At 41.3% G+C, this 24,664-nt stretch overlaps 1 protein-coding gene across 5 annotated transcripts in view; it reads right to left on the reverse strand.

Annotated features, from left to right (window-relative positions):
* Positions 1 to 24,664, reverse strand: part of C9orf72 (C9orf72-SMCR8 complex subunit) — a 35,129-nt gene extending 10,465 nt beyond the window's left edge. Inside the window, exons 1-7 of one of the 5 annotated variants that reach the window (XM_008250343.4) lie at positions 24,441 to 24,664; positions 16,827 to 16,916; positions 15,030 to 15,089; positions 9,898 to 9,993; positions 8,803 to 8,867; positions 7,515 to 7,587; positions 4,309 to 4,425 (exon numbers count right to left, since the gene is read on the reverse strand). In XM_008250343.4, coding sequence (XP_008248565.1) covers positions 4,309 to 4,425; positions 7,515 to 7,587; positions 8,803 to 8,867; positions 9,898 to 9,993; positions 15,030 to 15,089; positions 16,827 to 16,835 — 420 coding nt within the window. In that variant the 5' untranslated portion in view covers positions 16,836 to 16,916; positions 24,441 to 24,664. Of the gene's footprint in view, positions 1 to 4,308; positions 4,426 to 7,514; positions 7,588 to 8,802; positions 8,868 to 9,897; positions 9,994 to 15,029; positions 15,090 to 16,826; positions 17,315 to 24,313; positions 24,416 to 24,440 lie in introns of those variants that run through there. The other 4 variants (XM_008250224.3, XM_002708042.5, XM_008250289.4 and 1 more) reach the window with 4 other exon arrangements.

The raw sequence follows: 24,664 nt of genomic DNA on the forward strand, positions 1-24,664 counted from the left end.
TGATCCCACGCAATCCACTATGGGATGCCAGTGTCCCAACTGGCAGCTTAACCAGCTGTGCTACAATGCCTACCCCCATCTATAAAAATTTACTTCAGGGGCTGGCACTGTGGAGCAGTGGGTTAAAGTCCCAGCTGGCAGTGCCAGCATCCCATATGGGCACTGGCTGCTCTACTTCTGATCCAGCTCTCTGCTATGGTCTGGGAAAGCACTAGAGGATGGCCCAAGCCCTTGGGCCCCTGCACCCGCATGGGAGACCCAAAAGAAGCTCCTAGATCCTGGCTTCAGATCAGCTTAACTCTGGCCATTGTGGTCATATGGGGAGTGAACCAGCAAAATGGAAGACCTCTTTCTCTCTGGCTCTCCCTCTCTCTGTAATTCTTTCAAATAAATAAAATAATTTAAAAAAAGAAATTTACTCTAAGATATTAATTATAATTGAGTACAGTTTTAGCAACAAGAGTGCTCACTACTGCACTAATTTTCACAGTGAAAACATCAGAAACCACCTAAGCATCCAAAAGTTGAAGCACTTAAGTAAATAAAAATGTTAATTATTTAGCTGCTAAAGATAAAGTTGCCAAAGTTTATAATGATATTAGGGTTTATAATGTATTGTGAAAAAAGCAGGTTAAAACAGGAAGAGTAAAATCCAAGGGAAGGCAAGGTGGTTTGAAAAAAATCTAGGGCGTAGCGCGTAAGGTGGGTAAGGCTGCCACCTGCAGTGCTGGCATTCCACATGGGCACTGGTTCAAGTCCTGGCTGCTCCACTTCCAACCCAGCTCTCTGCTGTTGCCTGGGAAAGCAGTAGAAGATGGCCCAAGTCCTTGGGCCCCTGCACCCACATGGGAGACCTAGAGGGAATTCCTGGCTCCTGGCTTCAGATCAGTGCAGCTCCGGCCATTGCGGCCAATTAGGGAGTGAACCAGCAGATGGAGGACCTCTCTCTCTCTCTCTTTCTCTGTGTAACTGACTTTCAAGTAAATAAACAAATCTTTTTTTTTTTTTTTTTTTTTTTTTGACAGGCAGACTTAGACAGTGAGAGAGACAGAGAGAAAGGTCTTCCTTTTTCCGTTGGTTCACCCCCGAAATGGTCGATACGGCCAGTGCACTGTGCCGATCGGAAGCCAGGAGCCAGGTGCTTCCTCCTGGTCTCCCATGTGGGTGCAGGGCCCAAGCACTTGGGCCATCCTCCTCTGCCTTCCCGGGCCACAGCAGAGAGCTGGACTGGAAGAGGAGCAATCGGGACAGAATCCAGCATCCCAACCAGGACTAGAACCCGGGGTGCCGGCGCCACAGGCGGAGGATTAGCCAAGTGAGCTGTGGTACCGGCTATAAATAAAGAAATCTTAAAAAAAAAAAAAAAAAAAAAGAAATCTAGAAAGACAGACTATAAAGAATTATGCCAAATATTAATAGCAGTTATCCACTGGGTTGTGAAATTACAAGTGATTTTTCCTTTCTTGATTATTCTATGGTTCTTAAAAAATCTCAGTGAAAACATACTTTTATAAGTAAAGAATGTACTTCTTTTTAGGTATAGCCACTTGGGTAGCTAGCAACAAGGGCCTAAAGTGTAGGTACTGTGCTATAAATAGATAACAGAAGCTGTTTCCTTTTTTAACTCTTCTAATGCTGTGATAAGCATCTCTGGATAATGTTGGGTATCTTCTATAAATATATACAACTTAGGGGCTGGCGCTGTGGCGCAGCGAGTTAAAGCCCTGGTCTGAAGTGCCGGCATCCCATATGGGTGCTGGTTCAAGACCCGGATACTCCAATTCCAATACAGCTCTCTGCTATGGCCTGAGAAAGCGGCAGAATATGGCTCAAGTCCTTGGGCCCCACATGGGAGACCCGGAAGAAGCTCCTGGCTCCGGATCGGCACAGCACCAGCCATTGCAGCCAATTGGGTAGTGAACCAACGGAAGGAAGACCTTTCTCTCTGTCTCTCCCTCTCACTGCCTGTAACTCTATTTCTCAAATAAATAAAATCTTTAAAAATATATATATATATTCAACTTACATCTGCATATACATATTTGTAAAGAAAACTCATAAATATTTTTTTAATTAATCATTTCTAATTTTCCTCTATGCACCTGGTATAGGTTTCTTTTAGGGGTATAATAACATAATTGAGAGGGTGTTGAGGAAGTAAAAGTATTAAGCACTCTGTTATATTTTTAACAGAAAAAGGTTCTAATTATCAGATTTGTAAAAATTCAAATGAGAAAAGTGTTTCCTTTCACTAGTCTCTAAATTAGAAAACTCTGAGGTCATAGCAGACAAATTATTGAAAATGTGAAAGCTGAATATGAAATTTTCTAGGAAAGCTACTTCTTCTCACCTATGATTAAAATTGGAACACCAGTAATAGATTCAATAAAAGTGAACAACTATCTTGTCTAATTATTGAAAATAACTGCTAATTTACCTTTACCTGTTTTGTTCCTTGAAAAGCAGACTCAATTAAATGGAAGAAAAACAAAAAAAATTTCTTACATAGTGTGTGTATTATTCTTTTTTTTTTTTTTTTTTTTTTGGACAGGCAGAGTGGACAGTGTGTGTTTGAGAGAGAGAGAGAAAGAGAGATAGAGAGAGAAAGGTCTTCCTTTTCTGTTGGTTCACCCTCCAATGGCTGCTGCGGCTGGTGCGCTGTTGCGCTGTGGCCGGCGCACCGCGCTGATCCTATGGCAGGAGCCAGGAGCCAGGTGCTTTTCCTGGTCTCCCATGGGGTGCAGGGCCCAAGCACTTGGGCCATCCTCCACTGCAGTCCCGGGCCACAGCAGAGAGCTGGACTGGAAGAGGAACAACCGGGACAGAATCCAGCGCCCCGAGACTAGAACCCAGGGTGCCGGCGCCGCAGGCGGAGGATTAGCCTATTGAGCCGCAGCGCCGGCCCTGTATTATTCTTATATATCCTCAAAATCCTACGTACTTTTTTTTTTTTTCAATAAATGAACATGGTACACAAACAAAAGACAGTATCAATAACACAAAACTCGAAATCTGGTGGGCTGGTATTGTGGCGTGGTGGGTTAAGCCGCTGTCTGGGATGCCAAAATCCCATACGGGCATTGGTTTTGAAGTAGGCAGTCATATAGGTTAAAATCAATTAGGTACTTGTGAGCTGGAAGACCACGCCTTCACCACGCCCCTGTGTGACCTCATGCTCCTACCTGGCCACACTTGGGTGCCCACCAACCAATCAGGTTAATTAACCACTCCCCTTTGGAAGTGGGTTAAAAGCCTGGGACAAGGTGTGTTCCCCCTTCTCTTTTCCCTGGCCTCTTGCCAGGAGGAAGCTTGCTGTAGCCCTGCACCTCCAGGGCGCATGGCCTTTGGGCTACCCACCCTAGGCTTCCTGGCCTGGATGCTCCTCCATGTGGTTGGTTCCTGGTGCTTGGTATGAACCCAGATTTACCCCCCTCTCTCTTAAATAAAGCTCTCACTCTCCTATGCACCTTTCGCACTAAATAAAAGCCTGAAATGTACTGTGCTGCCTCGTTTATCTGTGCCGGTACTTAGAATTCTTCTCTAAATATTGGGCAAGAACCCTCTCGGGCTTATTAATATTGGGGATTTATTAATAAGCATATGGTGATATCATATAGCACCCCAAATTACGATAGCATATGTAGCATCCCAGATGGCGATTCTGGGAACTTTAAGGGGCCACATTTCTGTATAGATTTTAGGGGGTCATCTCTGATATCAGTTCAAGTCCTGGTTGCTCAGCCTCCAATCCAGCTCCGTTATTGCTCCTGGGGAAGCAACAGAATATGACCAAAAGTGCTTGGGCCCTTGCCACCCATGTGGGAGACCCAGATGAAGCTCCTGGCTCCTGGCTTTTGCCTGGCCCAGCCCTGGATTTTGTGGCCATCTGAGGAGTGAAACAGCAGATAGAAAATCTTTCTCTTTCCTTCTTTCTATAACTCTGCTTTTCAAAGAAATAAATAAAATCATAAAAAAGAAAAAACTAAAACCTGTTCAGCAAAAAAGAAATATTCCAACTCTAGATATGTGACCTGATTAAAGCATGCATTTAAAAAAGAAACAGTCCTGAGACTAGATGTAGCTACAGTGAACCACCTGGAAACAAACGCTATCCATGGTGTTTTACTGATGATACTAATTACAAATCCTAAGACACATATTCTGTCTCTAAGCTGTGTGAATGAGCTTTAACTTGGGCATAAAAACATGAGATGCACTTAAGACTAGTATTTAAAAATATATTTATAGAGTCTCAAAAATTTGAGATTCTTAAAAATTGGTTTCACTTATGATAACTGGAAACTATACCTTGAGCAGGCCTTGTACAAAGAGCCCTGATTCATATTTAAACGATGACTCTGCTTCACATAGTCTGGAGCATTTCCTTTCTGCTGGAGTCAGAAAAAGGCATAAAGTTCTCACTATCTACAAAAGAAAAGATTTTAGCATTAAAATGGAAGAAAAAAATATTGAAGCATTAAAATATGAAGTAAAAAAGACCACTGGTTTGCCTATGAAAGAAATTTGAATAGAAATTTCCATTGTTGTCAAAAAACACATCCTGACTACTAAGTATTCCTCAGGAGCGCAGAATAATACACATGAGATACAATGGTTATTACTTAAAACAAAGATTCTGTGGTCAAATAAGGTTTTTAAGATGTTGGGTAAATTAACTGTATAATAACTCAAAATCTTTAATATCTGGATACATATCGTGACTCCTTAGGTAAATAATATGCAGACTTTCTTAAATGGAGCCCTTACTTTAATAGGAAATAATGATGTAATATAATCACCATCTCCATTTTGTAGCAACAATTTTGGACAAGAAAACTAACTGTATGTAAATTAGGCAGGATTGCAGCTTCTGTTTTATCATTCTACCTGTAAAACTTACTATAATGAGTATCAAGGAGTGTCCAAATGCCTTAATAGAGAATTGTGCTATCAAATTTGACTGAAAACAAGCAGGCGGACATTGCCATGCACTGGATTAATGCTGCCCCTTGGGAGATCCACATCCTATATTGCAGTGCTCATTTAAGTTTCAGCTACCCTACTTCTGATCCAGCTTCCTACTAATGCATCCTACAAAGCAGCAGATGATGGCTCAGGGGTGTGGCCCCTGCCACCACTTAAAAAACCTGGATGGAGTTTTGGGTTCCTGATTTCAGCTTGGCTTAGCCCTGGCTGTTGAGGGTATCTGGAAAGTTAATTGGAAGATGGAAGGTCTCTGTTTCTGTTGCTCTTTCAAGTAGATGAAAATAAATAAATACTTAAGAAAAACCAAGCAGACCATAAGAGGAGGTTTAAACATCTCTGATTCTAAAAGGATTTGATCTACTGCCCCATTAGGAGAAATAAATGCCCTGTAACTACACTGAGATTCAGATCATACCCAGAATTATTATGTTGAAGTAGAAAACTGTAACAGTAGCAGTTTTCCCTCAAATTAAAAAGATAAAAGGGAAGTCATTCTTCCCAAAGAGGATGGAGGATGAGAAAAATACTTAAAAAAACACAGTCTCAACATGGGACTGAAGTAGGCAGGCATACAGGCTAAAATCGATTAGATTTGTGAGCTGGAAGACCACGCCTTTGCCACGCTCCTGTGTGGCCTCATCCCCCTACCTGGCCACACCTGGGTGCCCACCAGCCAATCAGGTTAATTAACCACTCCCCTTTGGAAGTGGGCTAAAAGCCAGGAAACGGTGTGGCCTGGCCCTGCTCTTTTGCCTGGCCTCTTGCCAGGAGGGGGGCTTGCTGTAGTTCTGCGCCTCCAGGGTGTGCACCCTAGGTTTCCCGGCCTAGAAGCTGCTCCTCCACGTGGCTGGTTCCTGATGCTTGGTATGAACCATATTTACCTCTCTCTCTTAAATAAAGCTCTCTGCCTCTGCTTTGCTGCTGGTGATAAGCAGTGGATAGCAGCTCAAGGTGCTTGCTGTACGTGGCTTGTGGCCTGCTCTCTGAGTGGTATGGACGCTACCCTAGTTTCCAGACTTTCCCCTCTCTCCAATCTGAACTAAAACCCTCACTTTCCTAGATACCTCTTGCACTAAATAAAAGTTTAAAATGTACCATGCTGCCTTGTTTATCTGTGCCAGTATTTAGAATTCTTCTCTAAATATTAGGCAAGAACCTTCTCGGGCTTATTAATATTAGGGGATTTAGTAATAAGCCCATGGTGAAATCATATGGCACCCCAAATTCTGGTAGCATATGTGGCACTCCACATAGCACTTCTGGGGAACTTTAAGGGGCCACATTTTTGTGTAAATTTTAGGGGATCATGTCCGACTTCAGAACCCTCTTTCTCCATAAAGCAGACTGCCAGTCCCCTGTGGGATTCTAAAGTTTTTGGGGTCATGGATGGGAAGCTATATTCCTAGGGTAATAACAATAATAAATAAGATCATTAGTTTATAAATGCAATATGATGATATAGGTATACCAATCTCTCATAACTGGTTATACGAGAAATATAATTTTGGAAAATTAAGGCTCATATAAGTACACAGGGTAGCTTATTACAGTTAAGAAATTATGAATACCTTTGTAAAGCAAATAATCATTCTCAAAATATATCCTATATAAAACTTTAACTTTAAAAAATTGTTAATATTTAATTTGATTATAATACCTTGTACTTAACTCTAGGTTCATTGTTATGAATGGTCACATAAGAAAAGTACAAAATCTCTGAGTGAATTTCCTAATATCTGAAAACGTAACTATAATTCATTTTTTTTTACCTAATTTAGTATTGAAGGAAGTAGTCACAAACATTACTGAATAAAATATAACCTCTGTTGACCACCTAATAGCATGAAAAATCAAATGACATTTCTTTAATAGTAGTACAAAAAGTATAAGGCTATTTTCATATTTATTAAAGATAACACTTGGAAATAAAAAATAAATATTTTTAAATATCTGATTGTAAAATATTCTCAAAACCAATTACATACAACTAATACTGGTATTATGAGTTATCATAATGGAAATAATAAATGACTTCATATTTAAGCAGTTTATTTCAACTCATTTTTGCCACAGCCCCAGCAATTTAAGATTTTACTACTGCAATGCTTTTTTAAATTAAAAAAAAAATTATTCACTTTAAATACACAGTGAGAGAGAGATATCTCCCACCTGTTGGTTTACTCCAAATGCCAACAACAGCCAGGACTGGGGCAGATCAAAGCCAGGAGCCTGGAATTCTGTCCAAGTCCCCCACGTGGGACGTGGGGGATAAGGGATACCACTTGAGCCATCACATGATGCCTCCCCCGTACACATTAGTAGGAATCCGGAATCTGGAGTGGAGCTGGGACTGGAACTCAGGCATTCAAATATGGGATATGGCCATCTCAAGTAGTGTCTTAACTGCTACATCAAATACCTGTCCCTATTAGACCGTTTTAACAAATACCTAACATTTAAATGATAATCTATGATATAGTAACAGTATCAGAACGTCAGGTCATTTGCAAAATTATAAAATAAAGTACCTTATTTACTTTTTCTGCACTGCTACCTACAACGACAGAACAGCCACAGGTTTGCAAGTGTGAGCTTATGGCACTGTAAATTAAAGAAAAGAAATTTAAAACATTGACTGTAAAACAATATCAGAAACCAAAAAAAATAAATAAATAAAAGTGAGCTCCAAATAACTCAGGATATCTTTACATGATAAACACAAAGCTTAAGTATAATGCCATCTTTTATTTGTACATGATTTTACATTTTCCAGGGTTTTTCACAGGGATTCTCTTATTTGATTCTCCTTATTAAAACAGCCAGTTAGTAAAATATATGATGTTACAGTTGAAGAAACTCACGTGTAGAGAGGTTAAGTGATTTATTTGCCATGAAATGGTATTAAAAACAACATATAAATGATCAGATTCAAGACTAAAGTGTTTCAGATTCAAGCCATTAACACACTCATGCCTCTGATATTCCATCATGACCCAAAAGGGAAAGACTAAGGACATAAAAACAAATACTTCCTTTCACTTCTCATCTTATAAAGTGAAAGTTCATGAAAATTTGCTATTCTAAAAGAAAAACACTTAAAAATAAGTGTAGAATACTTTGTACAGGGACCAACAGGCAATCCACAAATACTAGCTATTATTACCATTTTCCTTAGAAGAAAATATAAATACAAAATGTTAGCTATTAGCTATTATTAAATGATTACATGCTCCAAGCATGGTTTTAAGTGCTTTAAATGATTTGTCTCGATCAATCCTGACGACTACTGGTATTCCCATTTTACAGTTGGAAAAGAAGGTACAGAGAATTCAGGAAGCTTGCCTAGGGTTACATAGTAGTAACCCAGGCAGTCTGGTTTTAGAGCCCACACTTGTAAGTATGAAACTCTACGGCTAGATAGAAAATATCAGTAAAAGTGCGAAATCAGTTTCTTTGTGGGCCTAAAGAAGAAGGCCATTTATTGCAAAGCCCCACTCAATGCAACTCAATTTGAAAGGGTTTTAGTTTCAACTTTAATGAGAAGTAAAACAAGAAACCAGAAGCAAACGGGACCAAGATTTCTCATCTGAGCACACTAGGAACTCAATTTCTTTAAACAGCAAAAGAGTAACATCAGATCTACCATAGACATGTAATGACTAAAAAAATAACACATATTTAATCAACAGTTCAAATATGCAATGTTGTCCCTAGAATAATCTAAGTAAGCGAGCATTCAAGTATTTCTTTCCTTCCAAATCTTGTCATAGGTAAGCTGCCTTATCCAGCTTTTAGGGAAAGAAACAAAATCCTTACTTGAGAAGAAAGCCTTCATGACAACTGTCACCAATATCATCATCATTGAGTACTGTGTCAGCTATCTAAAATGCACCCCCCCAAAAAAAAAAAGTTTAGTTATAACACAGCATTGAAATAAAACTTTTAATTTACAAGTTTTCTAAAGTCTACATTCATTATAACATGTTGCCCTCATTTCTGAGCATCAAGAATACTTGTAAAACAACCCCTATGCACTACCATAAACTTTCAGAACAAATGTGAAAGCTGATCAGGCAGGTTAAGCAACAATTTTTTACAAGAATAATGTCCTCTTCTTAGCTATTAGAATCAGAATATCAATTTTTTTTTTTTGACAGGCAGAGTGGACAGTGAGAGAGAGAGACAGAGAGAAAGGTCTTCCTTTGCCGTTGGTTCACCCTCCAATGGCCGCCACAGCCAGCGCGCTGCAGCTGGCGCACCGCACTGATCCGATGGCAGGAGCCAGGTACTTCTCCTGGTCTCCCATGGGGTGCAGGGCCCAAGCACTTGGGCCATCCTCCACTGCACTCCCTGGCCACAGCAGAGAGCTGGCCTGGAAGAGGGGCAACCGGGACAGAATCCGGCGCCCCGACCGGGACTAGAACCCGGTGTGCCAGTGCCGCTAGGCGGAGGATTAGCCTAGTGAGCCGCGGCGCCAGCAGAATATCAATTTTAATGAAAACAACAAGAATAGTTTTCTAAAGGTATACATGTGTACTGTGTGATTCAAAGTGTCCTGACTGAATGACTTTGAATGATTGAGGACTTAAATTAGAGAACTTAAGTAACTTCCATGAATAGCCATTAATCTGTACACCACTTTGTTTCAAAAGTATTACATTTAATATTCCTTATTTCTATTAAATGGGTAACTGTTCCATTTCAAGGAAATATAAAAATGGTGACATAAACAATATTTAATTTTGTTGTAATTATCAAAAAAGCCTGTGCTTGTATTGGGAATAATGTTTCAAATGAACAGTAATAGGATAAAATGCATACTACTAAAGCTAGAGTATCACTAATGTGAGAATAGAAAAATAGTACTATAACTCCATCAGTAAAGGGTAAAATTGTTCTATAAGAACTTACATCTATTTCTTCAGGAACACTGTGTGACTTCATAGATGAAAGCAGTTCCATTACAGGAATCACTTCCCCAGTAAGCATTGGAATAATACTCTGACCCTGAAGAATAAAAGTAAAATGAAGTAAATAAAATCACACAGTATGAGAGGAAGGAGGTAATAAATAATTTAACATGAAAGCAAACAATAACACTTTGATGGGACTACTTGGTAACTTGTTCAAACACAGGCCCAAATACGTCTACTACTCTAAAATATGGACTTATATGCTATTTAAAGGTAGTTTCCATTTTTCTACAAATAATTTTCTTTAGTGAGCATGGAATCATCAGTTTATCATTTACTTCTACATGGAATAATTAAATCACCAAGCCAAATTTAGAAGGCATCTGCTTTGAAATTTATCTGAGCTATAAAAATTCTTGTTAATTAAAGGTCATCTAGATTCCATATTTAAAGATAAGAAAAGCCAAGCAAAAAGACTTTGAAATCCTTACCAAATAACTCAGTAGTAAGGTCTGAATCAATACTTAACCTCCAGGTACAACAGTTACAATAGAATTACAATTTATACAAACACAAATCAAAATCATTACATATATTAAGATTCAATAAAATACAGAAAGTTTTGTTTAAAATTCTTTCAGGATAATATCACTATTTATTACATCTTAAATATTTAATTTTGAAATTTGTATTTTCTAGAATCAAATTTACACCACAAAGGTAAAATGTCTCAAATACAGGTGATCCCTCACTATTCACTAAGACCCAAACCTCCAACAGTTTATGAGCAGCCTGAATATGTAAACCATTAGAGATGTACATGAAATTGTTTAATGTTTATCAATTTTCAGCTACATGATTTTAAAAATCATGTGTTATATACAATACATTAAATAAAGGGTTTTTCCACAGTAATATTTCTTTTTTAAAAAAATATTTATTATTTTACAGGTAGAATTACAGACAGTGAGAGGGAGACAGAGAGAAAGGTCTTCTTTCCGTTGGTTCACTCCTCAAATGGCCGCTACAGCCGGCGCTGTGCTGATCCGAAGCCAGGAGCCAGGTGCCTCTTCCTGGTCTCCCTTGTGGGTGCAGGGGCCCAAACACTTGGGCCATCCTCCACTGCCCTTCCGGGCCACAGCAGAGAGCTAGACTGGAAGAGGAGCAACCGGGACTAGAATCCGGCGCCCATATGGGATGCCGGCACTGCAGGCGGAGGATTAACCAAGTGAGCCACGGCACTGGCCCCCACACTAATATTTCATAAAATGATCTTTAAAAACTTGTTTACTTATTTGAAAGGCAGAGAGACAGAGCCAGACAGATATCTTTCCATCCAATGGTTTACTCTCCAAATGCCCACAACAGCAGCAGATGCGTCAGAGCTGTAACTCAATCCAGGGCTCCCATGTGAATGGCAGGTACCCAAGTACTAGGAACATCACCTGCTGCCTCCTGGGGTGTGCATTAGCAAGAAGCTGGATGGGAAGTGAAAGTGGGACTCAAAGGCGGCATTCTGATATGGGATGCAGGCTCCCAAGGGTCACCGTAACCACTGCATCAAATGCTCACCTCTCATGAAATGATTTTCAGCTCTTCCCATTAATCTTCAAATAAGAACCTCTGTCATGGCTGGGCCCATTTTTAATTGACCTAATCCAGCTTTTTCAGAGCCCCTTATATAAGTGACTTAACAATTTAAATGTGGTATTATCTCTGGAAATTTCATTCTAAGCCATAAGCCTATTTGTATAATATGGACAGTGCTATTAATTTAAAATATCCTGTAGTAATCTCCACAACTAATCACATTCATTGTTTTTGCTTAATCTTTAGAATGCTGCTTATAATTAGTACATGTCATCCAATAAGAGCAACAATTGAATCTGTGTCAAATTTGCTTCCTTGTAAAGTGATAATAACAAATAACAGTAATCAGCATCAAAACTCAGCACAGACTGAAGGTGTTTCAGACTAATGTGTTATCCTGAAGTAGTATAATTGTTCAAAATAAAGTTAATAAAAGCACAGAATGTGAAATTTCCAAGGATTCAATTATAATGCAACTCCTTTTCAGAAGGGATAATTTTGGGAAAACATCTCCCTCTAGGTTTAGGCACAAATGGAATTTCATAGATGGTACCTCAGACATTTTCATCATTGGCCAATGGAGATCTTCATTGCAGTTCATGAAAAATATCCTGGGGCAGGTACTGTGACCCAACAGGCTAAGTGGCCACTTTTAACGCCAGCATGTCCTATTAAAGTACCAGTTTGAGTCCCAACTCTTCTACTTCTGATCAGCTTCCTACTAATGAACCTGGGAACACAGTGGAAGATGGTGGTCCCAGGCCCTCAATTTGGGAGACCAGGATGGAGTTTCTGGCTCCTGGTTTCAGCATTGCCTAGACCTGGCTGTTGCAGCCATTTGGGCAGTGAAACAGCAAATGGAGTAAATCTTGTGTGTGTATGTGTGTGTGTGTCTCTCTCTCTGTGGCTCTGCCCTTCAAGTAAATCAATCAATAAATAACTCTTTAAAACTTAACATCCTACAAGACTGAGCACAAAAGATGGCCTAGAAGAAACCCCTTTAAGTTCCTTTTCCTCTTTGTACTTCAACTCAAACGTCTCAGGAAGATAATGCTTCCCCTTTAAAAACTCCAGTTTGTCCCAAATATGTTTTCTTCCTAACATAATACAGAGTAAGACAATATTTCCAAAACCTCCTAAAAACAACAACAACAAAAAAAAAAAAACAAAAGTTTACCTTAGTGGTTAACTTAGTAGGCACAGGTTTCTGGTTTGATAAAACAAGATCCCAGTAAAAGGAAAATTCTATTTGGCCCTAAAAGTCCTTATTTTTTTTAAAAGGTTTTATTTATTTATTTGAGAGGTAGAGTTACAGGCAGTGAGAGGGAGAGACAGAGAGAAAGGTTTTCCTTCCGTTGGTTCACTCCCCAAATCGCCACAACTGCCAGAGCTGCACCGATCCGAAGCCAGAAGCCAGAAGCTTTTTCTTGGTCTCCCATGCAGGTGCAGGGGCCCAAGCACTTGGACCATCTTCTACTGCTTTCCCAGGCCACAGCAGAGAGCTGGATCAGAAAAGGAGCAGCCGGGACTAGAACCCGGAGCCCATATGGGATGCCGGCGCCACAGGCGGAGGATTAACCTACTGAGCCACGGCACCAGCCCCCCCTAAAAGTTCAGGTCTCCCATGTGGGAGTAGAGACTCAAGCACTTGGGCCATCTTCTGCTGCTTTCCCAGGCACATTAGCAGGGAGCTGGATTGGAAGTGGAGTAGCTGCAACTTGAACTAGCACTCCTATGGGATACTGGTATCGGAGGCCCTAGAAACTAGTTTTCTTTTTCTTTTTTTTTTTTTTTTAAAGATTTATTTATTTACTTGAAAGTCAAAGTTAAAGAGAGGCAGAGGCAGAGAGACAGAGCAAGAGCTAGAGAGAAAGTCTTTCATCAGCTGGTTCACTCCTCAAATGGCTACAATGGCCGGAGCTGAGGCAATCCGAAGCCAGGAGCCAGGAGCTTCTTCCAGGTCTCCCACGCAAGTGCAAGGGCCTGAAGACTTGAGCCATCTTCTGCTGCTTTCCCAGGCCATAGCAGAGAGCTGCATCAGAAATGGAGCAGCTGGGATGTGAACCGGCACCCACATGGGATGCTAGCACTGCAGGCAGCAGGTTTACCCACTTCCATAGCACTGGCCCCGGAAACTAGTTTTCAGGATTATCATTCTGTCTCAGTCATATTCAGGCAAGCCAGAGCCAAGGCAACTCAGCCATGTGCACAAGACTGGAGTTTTACAAGAAGGAGCAACAGAGGCTGGCGTGTGGTGTAGTGGGTAAAGCTGCTGCCTGCAGTGTCAGCATCCCATATGGGTGCTGGTTTGAGTCCTGGCTGCTCCACTTCCAATCCAGCTCTCTATTAGGGCCTGGGAATGCAATAGAAGATGGTGAGAGACCTGGAAGAAGCTCCTGGCTCCTGGCTTCAGATCAGCCCAGCTCTGGCCGTTGTGGCCATCTGGGGAGTAAGCCAGTGATGAAAGACCTCTCTGTCTCTCTCTGCCTCTGCCTCTCTGTAACTCTGCCTTTCAAATAATTAATAAATAAACCTTAAAAAAAAAAAGGTGGCATGCCAGTGACAAGGGGATAAAAGTAAAATCTATTTATCCACTGGAGAGTCTCCTTCAGAGACCCTCTTTCTCTGTCTTTCACAGCCACAGGATAAAACTGGCATTTTTTTTAGAGTTGGTGTTACTGGAAGCCTGAACAGTAAGAAGCTAAGGACACCATTAACAAATTTTAATACTAAAGCAGATATATCATGGGACAAAAAGGAAATTGACTAAGTTTTAAAGATATAACATAGCATTTTATTTAATTTTATTTATTTTTAAAGGATTATTTATTTATTTGAAAGGCAGAGTGACAGAGGAGAAAAGAAGAGACAGAAAGAGATCTTTCATCAGTTGGTTTACTCCCTAAATGGCTGCAACAGCCAGGGTTGGTCCAGGCTGAAGCCAGGAGCACAGAACACTATATGGGTATCCCCATATAGCAGGTGCCCAAGTACTTGGGCCATCTTCCGCTGCTTTCCCAGGCCCACTGGCAGGAAGCTGGACTAGAAGCAGAGCAGCTGGAACTCAAATAGGTGTTCCAATATGGAAGTCCACATCACTAGCAACAACTTAACACATACCAAAATGCTGGCCCCACAATTTATTTTAAAGAAATATTGTGTTTAGAGCTGTGCCTGTACCTTGTGACAGACACCTTAGGGGTACTCTACAGCTGCTTCTGTGGAAATGTTTTAGGAGCAATACCTTAATGAAAACTGCATATATAATTTATTTTTACTATTAACAAAAAAGGAGCAAAATATTCATTTATAGATGTAATTATTATATTCCTTTATTTATTTTTTGTAACTCCTCAGATGAAATACCTGCAAAGTTTCAACCAACTTATTTTACATATGTCCACAAAGTCTCTGCTGGTTTTCGGGTTCAGTCTGTCAAGATAGTTTGTCTTCAAGGCTGTCACAAGAGTGGTTATCAGCCTTACACAGAATATGTCAGTGGGAATAATGGTATTTGAATGTACACAATATGCACTTTACCTGATCTTCCATTCTCTCTGTGCCTTCTAGAACAATCTTCTGGACATTTTCTTGTCTTTCCTGAGCAAAGGAAAATATATTTTAAAAACATACCACAATATTTTGATTCTTGCCTATTTTTCATTGTGCATATTTTCTTGTATAATTTAATTAACATGAAAAATATTTTCTACTTTAGGGGAAGGAGGCAAGAAATTAACCCAGCAAACCATCCTCTCACAGACAACATAAAACTAAAGCATTCTTTGTTCTGCAGTGAAAAAATAAGGATAAATTAGCAGAAACCAGCCAATGTTACATTTGCAGTCTCAAAAAGGAAAATATAATAACTTGAATTTTCATATTAGATAAGATCAAGTTGAACTGGAGGAAAACAGAGCTTCCTGATTGTAACTGCTTTTCATATACATGAGAAATAAGGAGGGAAAGCTGTAAACATAGCAAAAAACTATTCTTTTAGAGGCTGGCATTGTGGCATAGTGGGGAAAACCACTTCATGTGACAATGGCATCCCATAAGGGTGTTAGTTTGTGTCTTCGCTACTCTACTTCCAATCCAGCACTCTGCTAATAGCCTGGGAAAAGCAGTGGAAGATGGCCCAACTACTTGTGCCCCTCCCATCCATATGAGACCAGCTCCTGGCTTTGTCCTGGCCCAGTGCTGGCTGTTGTGGCCATCTGGGGAGTGAACCAGAGATGGAAGAACTCTCTCTCTCCTTCTCCCTCTCCCTCTCCTTCCCTCCCTCCTTCCCTCCTTTTTTGTAACTCTTTCAAAATAATAAATCTATATAAAAAAAACCCTATTCTTTTAAAAGGTATTAGTTTTCTTTACAATTGGGTAAAAATCCTATAAAATTAATAAAATTAATAATGCTGTAATACACTCCCAGGTTAGTACCAAACTGGAAGAGTAGGAAAGAGAATTAAATTTGTTCTTTAGAGCCGGCGCCGCAGCTCACTTGGCTAATCCTCTGCCTGCTGCACCAGGTTCTAGTCCCGGTTGGGGGCGCCGGATTCTGTCCTGGTTGCTCCTCTTTCAAGCCAGCTCTCTGCTGTGGCCCGGGAAGACAGTGGAGGATGGCCCAAGTGCTTGGGCCCTGCACCCGCATGGGAGACCAGGAGGAAGCACCTGGCTCCTGGCTTCGGATCAGCGCAGCACACCGGCCGTAGAGGCCATTTGGGGGTGAACCAACGGAAGGAAGACCTTTCTCTCTCTCTCACTGTCTAACTCTGTCTGTCAAAAAAAAAAAAAATTGTTCTTTAGATATGACAAAAATATACTGAAAGTTTAATGTGCAAAATTAAAAACAATATCTCTTGGAAATCATTCATTCGGTTGATTTCCTGATTTTACAAATTTGGAGACTTGGCAAAAAAGTTAAATAGACCAAAGACTACATAGCCAAGAGCATATGGAACAATTGTTTTGAACCACTATACTTACACACAGTAGTAAGTGAAATACAGGATTATGCAACAAAAGGAAAAAAAAACAGTTTTAGGAAAAAAAGTTTTAAGAGTCAAAGACTCCAAAGACAAATCCTGAATCTAGAAGCTTAATTTCTCCAAGGTTTAGCTTTTCATCTGTAACATGGCACTACCATCTCCTACCTCCCACAGTTACAACGAACAACATACATACCAAATCTTATCTGTATCTAACCGGACAGATGCGAAATAAGTAAGCTATCATTTGACACTAATTGTGCACAATTTCTAAAACTTGCATATAAATATATGAGAAAATAAACTTTCTGTAGCTAGGTTAGCACGATTAATAAGCTCAAAACCCACTCACCTTGTGCATCCATATCCTTCCTTTCCGGATAATATGTGTTAATCTATCAACACATACTCTGTGAAGTGGGAGGTAGAAACTAAGTTCCGTCTGTGGAAGTATAATTGATAGTCCGTAAGTACTCCGATCGCCATTCCAGTTTCCATCGAAGATCAATGAAACAATAATTACTCCTTTTTCAGATAAGACAAAAAACTTTACATCTATAGCCCCACTCTCTGCATTTCGAAGGATTTCTCCATTTAGGGTGTGGTTAGCAAGAAAAGTTATTTCTCCATCGCTGAGTAGGACCTGTTCTGTCTTTGGAGCCCAAATGTGCCTTACTCTAGGACCAAGAATATTGTCCCAGTAAGCAAAAGTAGCTGCTAACAAAGGCGATTCACCACTTAAAGCAATTTCTGTCTTGGCAACAGCTGGAGATGGTGGTGGGCAGAGAGTCGACATTACTGCATCCCAACTGTCACATTATCCAAATGCTCCAGAGACATCTAAACAATCACATACAAACCAACCATTAGGTTCAGCAATTTTAAAGATACCCCAAAAGCAAAACCCCAAATGACTGACCCAAATGTTATGTACTAAAGTTCACAACACTGACCCTTACTCTTCCCAAATATCCAGTCTATGTAATTCGTATGATTAGGTATTTGGTCTCCAATAAACCACAAATAAAGAGGAGCAAAACAGGAAAAAGTAGGCTGAATTAGAGACCATGACACTTCTTGTGGGTTGAATTGTTTTCCAAAAACATTGTTTAAATTCTAAGCCCTGGTATATGCAAACTTATTTGGAAATAGGTGTAATCAAGTTAAGATGGAGTCATGCTAGATTTGGGTGGGTCCTAACCCATGCTCAGTGTGCTTATAAGGAGGGAAGGAGGGAGAGAGACAGAGAGAGATTTGGAGACATATAGACACAATGAGAAGACATTGATGTGAAGACAGAAAGCAGTAATTGGAATGATGCAACTACAAGCCAAGGAATGTCCAGGATTGCTGGTAACCACTGGAAGCTAGAAGCAGCACTGCAGCCTTCCGAAGACTATGCTCCTACCAACACCTTGATTTTGAACTTCCAGCTGCTAGAACTGTAAGAGCTATTGTTTTAAACCCTCAGTTTGTGGTACTTTGTTACAGAAATCCTAGAGAAGCAATGCAATACCTGACAGCAGAAATATCTGAAAGTTACTAAAAGAATAAAAAAGTTAAAAAAAAAGAGAGATATAAAAATCCCCAAAATAGCAGTCTAGACACACAACAAAAAGTAAGAGTTTTTATACTCAATGAACTCTCTTGGTACCAGAGTACTACTGTTTAAAATAACACTGAAACATCAAGACAAAGACAAATACATTTAATAGGTTAGTCAAGAAACCAGCATAGAATTTTATCATTGTAAAGAGCCTTCTATACTAAATGGCTAAAATAAATAAGCTTCAGCTATTTAGAACAGGTAGTGAACAAAAGGGAGTAAATAAAAGGGTGGGGCGGGCTCTGTTCAAACCTTCTAATATACTGAGAAAACAGACATAGACACAGGAGCCAAGAAGCTCAGTCAATCTAGAACCTAGGGTTATTCTTCCCCTGTACCCTCACGTTGCACATCCTAATCTACACAAATAGATTACTCCAAAAGGGTACATTATATGTGATATTAGTATAATACTAATCATTTCTGCAAATACTATAACTGAAGACTTGCAATCAAAGACTAAAAAATGAAAAAAAGTGGCAATTTCATTTAAGTGTCTAAAGTTGTGGAATCCAGTTATCACAATAGTAACGGACAGCAGCTAATAGGTGGGCTATGACCCACTATCTTTACCTGTATGAGTTCTTTGGAAGGTAATGATTCAAAATTATGGCAAAGTAAATCATTTTACTTAAAGAATTTTATTTACATCTTGTCAAGAGAAGCCAACATCTCATAAAACGCAGTGAATTCTATTTTCTGGGCACAAGATGAGAACTTTTATTATAAGATAAACAGGGATACAAATCATGTAACTCTTAAGTTATGTGCAGAAATAGTTTTAACACAAAGACAATTTTTACATGTATATTTTTAATTTCAGAAACTGATTTAGGTAAAATTGACTTTCTTATATATCAATTTGATAGTCTTAAAAGACTTCACTGGATATAAGCTTTATAGCTTATGTAAAATATTCACTGTTTTGGGTACAATTTAAACAGTCAGTTTACAATGATGGAATACAGGACTGTAACACGAATAGAACCTGTAATGACACTATTGCTGTCACCATTAAACAGCAAATGGGAGGCCACTGTAATGTAGTAAGTAAATACACAATCATAAAATCATATTCTGAACATATTTTTTTTCATTTTTTGCAGCATACCACAATTCAAATATTTCATCATTCTAATGTAAATAAAAGCAATTTCTAAAACAAAATTGAGCCCTAGAATAAAATTTGACTGAATTATGGGAAGTCTTTTTACCTATGAAAATTAAACTATCATAGACCAGTAATTATATTCAGTCTCACCCTTAGCATAATTAGAAAGAAAATGGAAGGACAGGGATAATGTTGAATTGTTTCCCTTTAAATTCAGCCCAGTGATTAGTGTTGTGGTGCAACAGGTTCGGCCACTGCATCCCCTATCAAAGTGCTGGTTTGAGTCCTGGCTCCTCTGCTTCCCATCCAGCTCCCTGCTGCTTGTGACTCAGTGTTAGGTTACTCCTGATCTTTTGGTGAGTCAGGAAGGGGATCTTTTGCTTCAGGTGATCCTGGATCAGCCAGCTGTACTGACGTGGATGGCTGGACGTCAGCAGCAGACAGTGTTGACGGTAGAGGAGTCTAAAATAGCTGAAAGTCTTTTGCTAAAACTTCTAGAACAATGCAATTGGCAACTGTTGTCTCTTTTTAATTCACAAAAATATTGTTGCAGAGGTTGTAATCCTTCAGGAAACATAGGGGTGACTTTAGTGTTGTGTGCTACCCGAGGATATTGCATAATTCTATCCTTCTGTGTCTGTGCAGTTAGTAACTTTCAGTGAATCTGAGTACCATTGCTGGTTCTGCTTCATCTCCCTCTTCCTCTCTAAGTTCCTCATTCGGGAACACTTCTCCATGGCCTTCATATGTTCTTCCACTTCTTCATCAAACATGTTAGCAAATCTTCCCCCACCAGCTTATCTGGTAGCCTCTCCAGTAACTTTCACATTTTTCAGTCCGAATCTATTCCTGAATCCATCCCTTATTTCCTCCCAGGAAGTGGCTTGGTGTCATTTGTTTCAGGGGATCCCACGCGTTAAGTCCTTGTATAGACTGAAGGTTTTCTGGCACAACATGCTGTTTTATGTTCAGGTATTCTACCCACAACTTGAATGCTTTTTCCATTTTAACTAAGAACTTAACTCACACTCTGGTGATAACTTTTGCAGTCTGAGGTACAACAGCAAAACTAACACAGATTTCTTCACGATTTCAAGGACAGAAGGTTCATTCTTACTGTAGCTCTCAGTAACCTCAGTATAAGATTTTTTTCCTTCCTTAAATTGAGAACCTTCGCCTACTCACTTACAACTTTCCTCGGGGATGTCCAAAATTGTCAATATCACTTTTCTTGTGACATTGTTAAGTAAAATAAGGGTTATTTGAACACAAGCCCTGCAATATGATAAAAGCTGATCTGATCACCAAGATGGCTTTCAACAACAAATGGGCAGGTAGTGTATACAGCATGGAGACACTGGACGAAGTGATGATTCATGTCCCTGTGGGACAAAGTGAGATGGCTTGCAATTTCATCATCCTACTCAGAATAGTACATAACTTAACGCTTATGAGTTGCTGATCACGAGTTAACTGAAACCTCAGAAAGAGAACCATGGATGTGAAGGATTACTATCATGTGAGAAAAGAAATGTCACGAAGCAGTCTATCTAGGAGAATTGTGAAAATATCACTGACACCTGAAGTCAACATATTCAGTCAGAAAAACCCATACATACACGTGGTTGAAAAAAAAATCAGTTCAAAACCAGCAGTCTTTCATCTACCTATCTTAAGTACATAAAGGCTCCCTACTCCATAGGGTTATGAAACATTAGCCAATCTTTTGAGGGAAGCCAGGATCCAAATTGGGTGAGATGGCAGCTTCCCACGCCTATAAACAAAGCACAGGGTTCATGAGGGTTTACCCAATATGCTTGCTTGCTTGCTTGCTTTTCTTTCTTTTTTTTTTTTTTTTTTTTTTTTTTTTTTGACAGGCAGAGTGGACAGTGAGAGAGACAGAGAGAAAGGTCTTTCTTTTCCATTGGCTCACCCCACAGTGGCCGCTGCGGCCGGCCACTGTGCAGATCTGAAGCCAAGAGCCAGGTGCTTCTCCTGGTCTCCCATGCGGGCGCAGGGCTCAAGAACTTGGGCCATCCTCCACTGCACTCCCGGGGCCACAGCAGAGAGCTGGCCTGGAAGAGGGGCAACTGGGACAGACTCTGGCACCCCGACCGGGACTAGAACCTGGTGTGCCAGTGCCGCAGGCAGAGGATTAGCCTAGTGAGCCGCGGCGCCAGCCCCCAATATGCTTTCTAAATACATTCCCACACATGTAGACATAGTTATATTAATTAGCATGTTAAAATGATTAGCAGGGTGGCAGGCTTGAGATTTATTTATTTATTTATTTATTTATTTTTTACGAAAGCCTTTGCTAAAAAGCAACCCTTCTCTTATTGGGATCCAGAATGCTGGCTGGTTCACCACCAGCGTCCATCAGAATCCAACCAGTGTACGACCCTCACTTCTTGTAAACTACTCTTTCTGTTTATTTTTTCCCAGTCCTAAGCAGAGTCTAGAGTCCTAAACCAGCCCAACTTCCAAAATAGAAGCTGACCAGGACATTTTAAGGACAGTGGACTGCTTGTAACATCAGACTGCTTGCAACACTTTAAGTTTTCAACATCAAGCAAGACAGAGAGACAAAACTCATGATATTACCAGCTGGCCATCTCTTAGAGACCCAAGTTTCTCAGCTAATAGGCAGGCTAACCTATCATTCCTTAGAACTACTTAACACAGAACCCCAGGGCAGGCTTGACTGATAGGGGTCTTCTTGAGTCGTCTTTTTTTAACTATGAAAAAATATTTGGAGTGCCAACAGAAATAAGCAAGTTATTCAGAACTTTTTATTTATTTTTATTTATTTTTTATTTTTTTTTGACAGGCAGAGTGGACAGTGAAAGAGAGAGACAGAGAGAAAGGTCTTCTTTTGCCATTGGTTCACCCTCCAATGGCCACCATGGCCGGCGCGCTGCAGCCGGCGCACTGCACTGATCCGAAGGCAGGAGCCAGGTACTTATCCTGGTCTCCCATGGGGTGCAGGGCCCAAGTACTTGGGCCATCCTCCACTGCACTCCCTGGCCACAGCAGAGACCTGGCCGGGAAGAGGGGCAACCGGGACAGAATCGGGCGCCCCGACCGGGACTAGAACCCGGTGTGCCAGCGCCACAAGGTGGAGGATTAGCCTAGTGAGCTGCCGCGCCAGCCTAAGAACTTTTTAAATCACATGTAATTGTTTCCTGGAGCACCTAAACGCTGGCTTAGTGCACAATTACAGTGTGGTCTGTAATTTCTCTCACTTTTATATCAAATGTATAGAGTACAGTCATCCTGTACATACTCTGTCCAGTTCCCAGCTGACTCACTTTTTTTTCCTGGAGTAGTTAAGGTTTGTCAGAGTTGCCGGTTACAGTGCCGGTATCACATAACACGGTCATACAGTGGTGCCCTCCTTATCTGTTGTTTCATTTTCCACAGTTTCAGTTCCCCACAGTTAACCTTGGTCCAAAAATATTAAATGGAAAATTCTAGAAATAAACATTTGCACGTTTTAAACTGCATCTCTCTGTGTAGTGTGATGAAATCTAGATCCATCCTGCTCCATCACAGCCAACTGTGACTCACCCCACTACCCAGCGTTTCCATGCTGCCTGCGGGTTGGTCACTTAGTAGCCATCTACGCTATCAGGTCTCGGTTGTCAGACTGACCATCAGATCTCAGTGCTGGTACTCAAGTAACCCTTATTTATTTATTTATTTTTTATTTGACAGGTAGAGTTATAGCAGTGAGAGAGAAAGGTCTTCCTTCCATTGGCTCACTCCCCAAATGGCCGCTACAGCCGATGCTGAGCCGATCCGAAGCCAGGAGCCAGGTGCTTCCTCCTGGTCTCCCATGCGGGTGCAGGGCCCAAGCATCAAGTAACCCTTATTTAATAATGGTCCCAAAGTACAAGAATAGTGATGCTGGTAATTTTACTACATTATAGTACAATCATTCTACTAGGTATTAATCTTCTACTGTGATAAAGTTTAATTTATAAATTAGGTAGAAAAAAAATATAGTATATAGCAGAGCTTGGTATTCGCTGTGGTTTCAGGCATCCACAGACAGGGGAATTTAGGAATGTATCTCCCACCCAAGGTAAAAGGGGTCCCACTGTATTTCAAGTATTCTGTGTATTATCAATATCCTTTATACCATAGCCTTCCTTCTTGATGTCTCCAGATGAGGTTAAAAGTTTTTCAAAGTCAGAGAGAGATCGTATCTAGTGGTATTTTCCAGTCATTTTTTTGAACCTTCTTCACAAAGCAAAAGTAACACCAGCCTGTGAACCCTTGCTTTGAAGCAGGTGATGGACGGGAATTTCTCCACCTGCCACCATCAGCGCGCTCCTCTATTAGAGCCCAACAGTCTCCATTGCCCCGGAAAGGGCCATGCCTCACGGGCAAGAGCGTCACCTCCCTCCTTGTCCTGATCACCCAGCCTGGAGGAGTTCGCTTTGGCCGGCCAGACAGACGTGTAATCAGTGCACTTCTTTCTGCAACTGATTGCCACCAGTCAAGTGAAGTGCCTTAAGACAAGATGGTCACTTCCTTCCAGCGAGTCTGTAACCTCAGAGCTGTGAGGCAACCAGGTCACTTCCCACAGAAGGCGAGTACACCCTGTCTAGCACTGCTGCCCACGCCTCAAACACATCTGCACTCCTTACAAACTTCTGCTGCAATTCCGCAGGCGGGCAGTATGCCCACATCGCACCAGCTCCTCGCGGGCACCGACCGCCTCCGGTCCCTACTCCGTGAGGAGCCCGCGCCACCTGCCCTCTGGCTTTTCCCCAGGGCAAGGCCTCCCGGTGCCCGGAGCGCCTTTCAACCGAGCTCGAAGCAGAAGCACTGCTGGCGGGTCCCGGCTAGGTCCCCCGGAGGCAGCCGTCTCGGGGACTGCGGGCAAAGCGCAGGGAGGAGGCCGGAACCCCGACCCTGGACTCTGAGCCGCCGCCGATGCCGGGAAGCCCCGGGACCCGGATGCAGGCAACTCCACCAGTCGCCCGGCTATAAAGCCTGGTGCCCGGTTTCGGTCAGAGGAAAGAGGGGGAAATATAGGACGAGCTGACCCTCCAGGAGAGCCCCCCGCTGCCACCCCGCACAGCGTCCCGGCAACCTGATCCCACCGGCTTACCCAAAGGCACCTCACTCGCCCACTCGCCACCGCTCGCACCTCTGCCACCGCGGCGGGTGCAGGGACCGCAACCGCAGCCCCGCCCCCGGCCACGCCCCTCCCGCTGGCCACGCCCCCGCACACGTACCAAGAGCTCCCCAGTCCGCCTCAAACACTGTGGTCTTTTCTCGCCTTGTTTCCTTCTGGTCTTTTACAGGCTTTCCCTTGTACACTCTCAGCAAATTTTCTCATGTGAAGGGGAGAAAGGGCGGGAAAAAGGAAAATATCCATCACCTAACGCACACTTGGTGCCTCCACAGAAAAGGAACTGGGCAGGACTGATGGCTGACTCGCTGGGCGCCATCTTTGACG

This window comes from Oryctolagus cuniculus, chromosome 1 (assembly GCF_964237555.1).
Source record: "Oryctolagus cuniculus chromosome 1, mOryCun1.1, whole genome shotgun sequence".
In the NCBI taxonomy this organism is placed as follows: Eukaryota; Metazoa; Chordata; class Mammalia; order Lagomorpha; family Leporidae; genus Oryctolagus; species Oryctolagus cuniculus.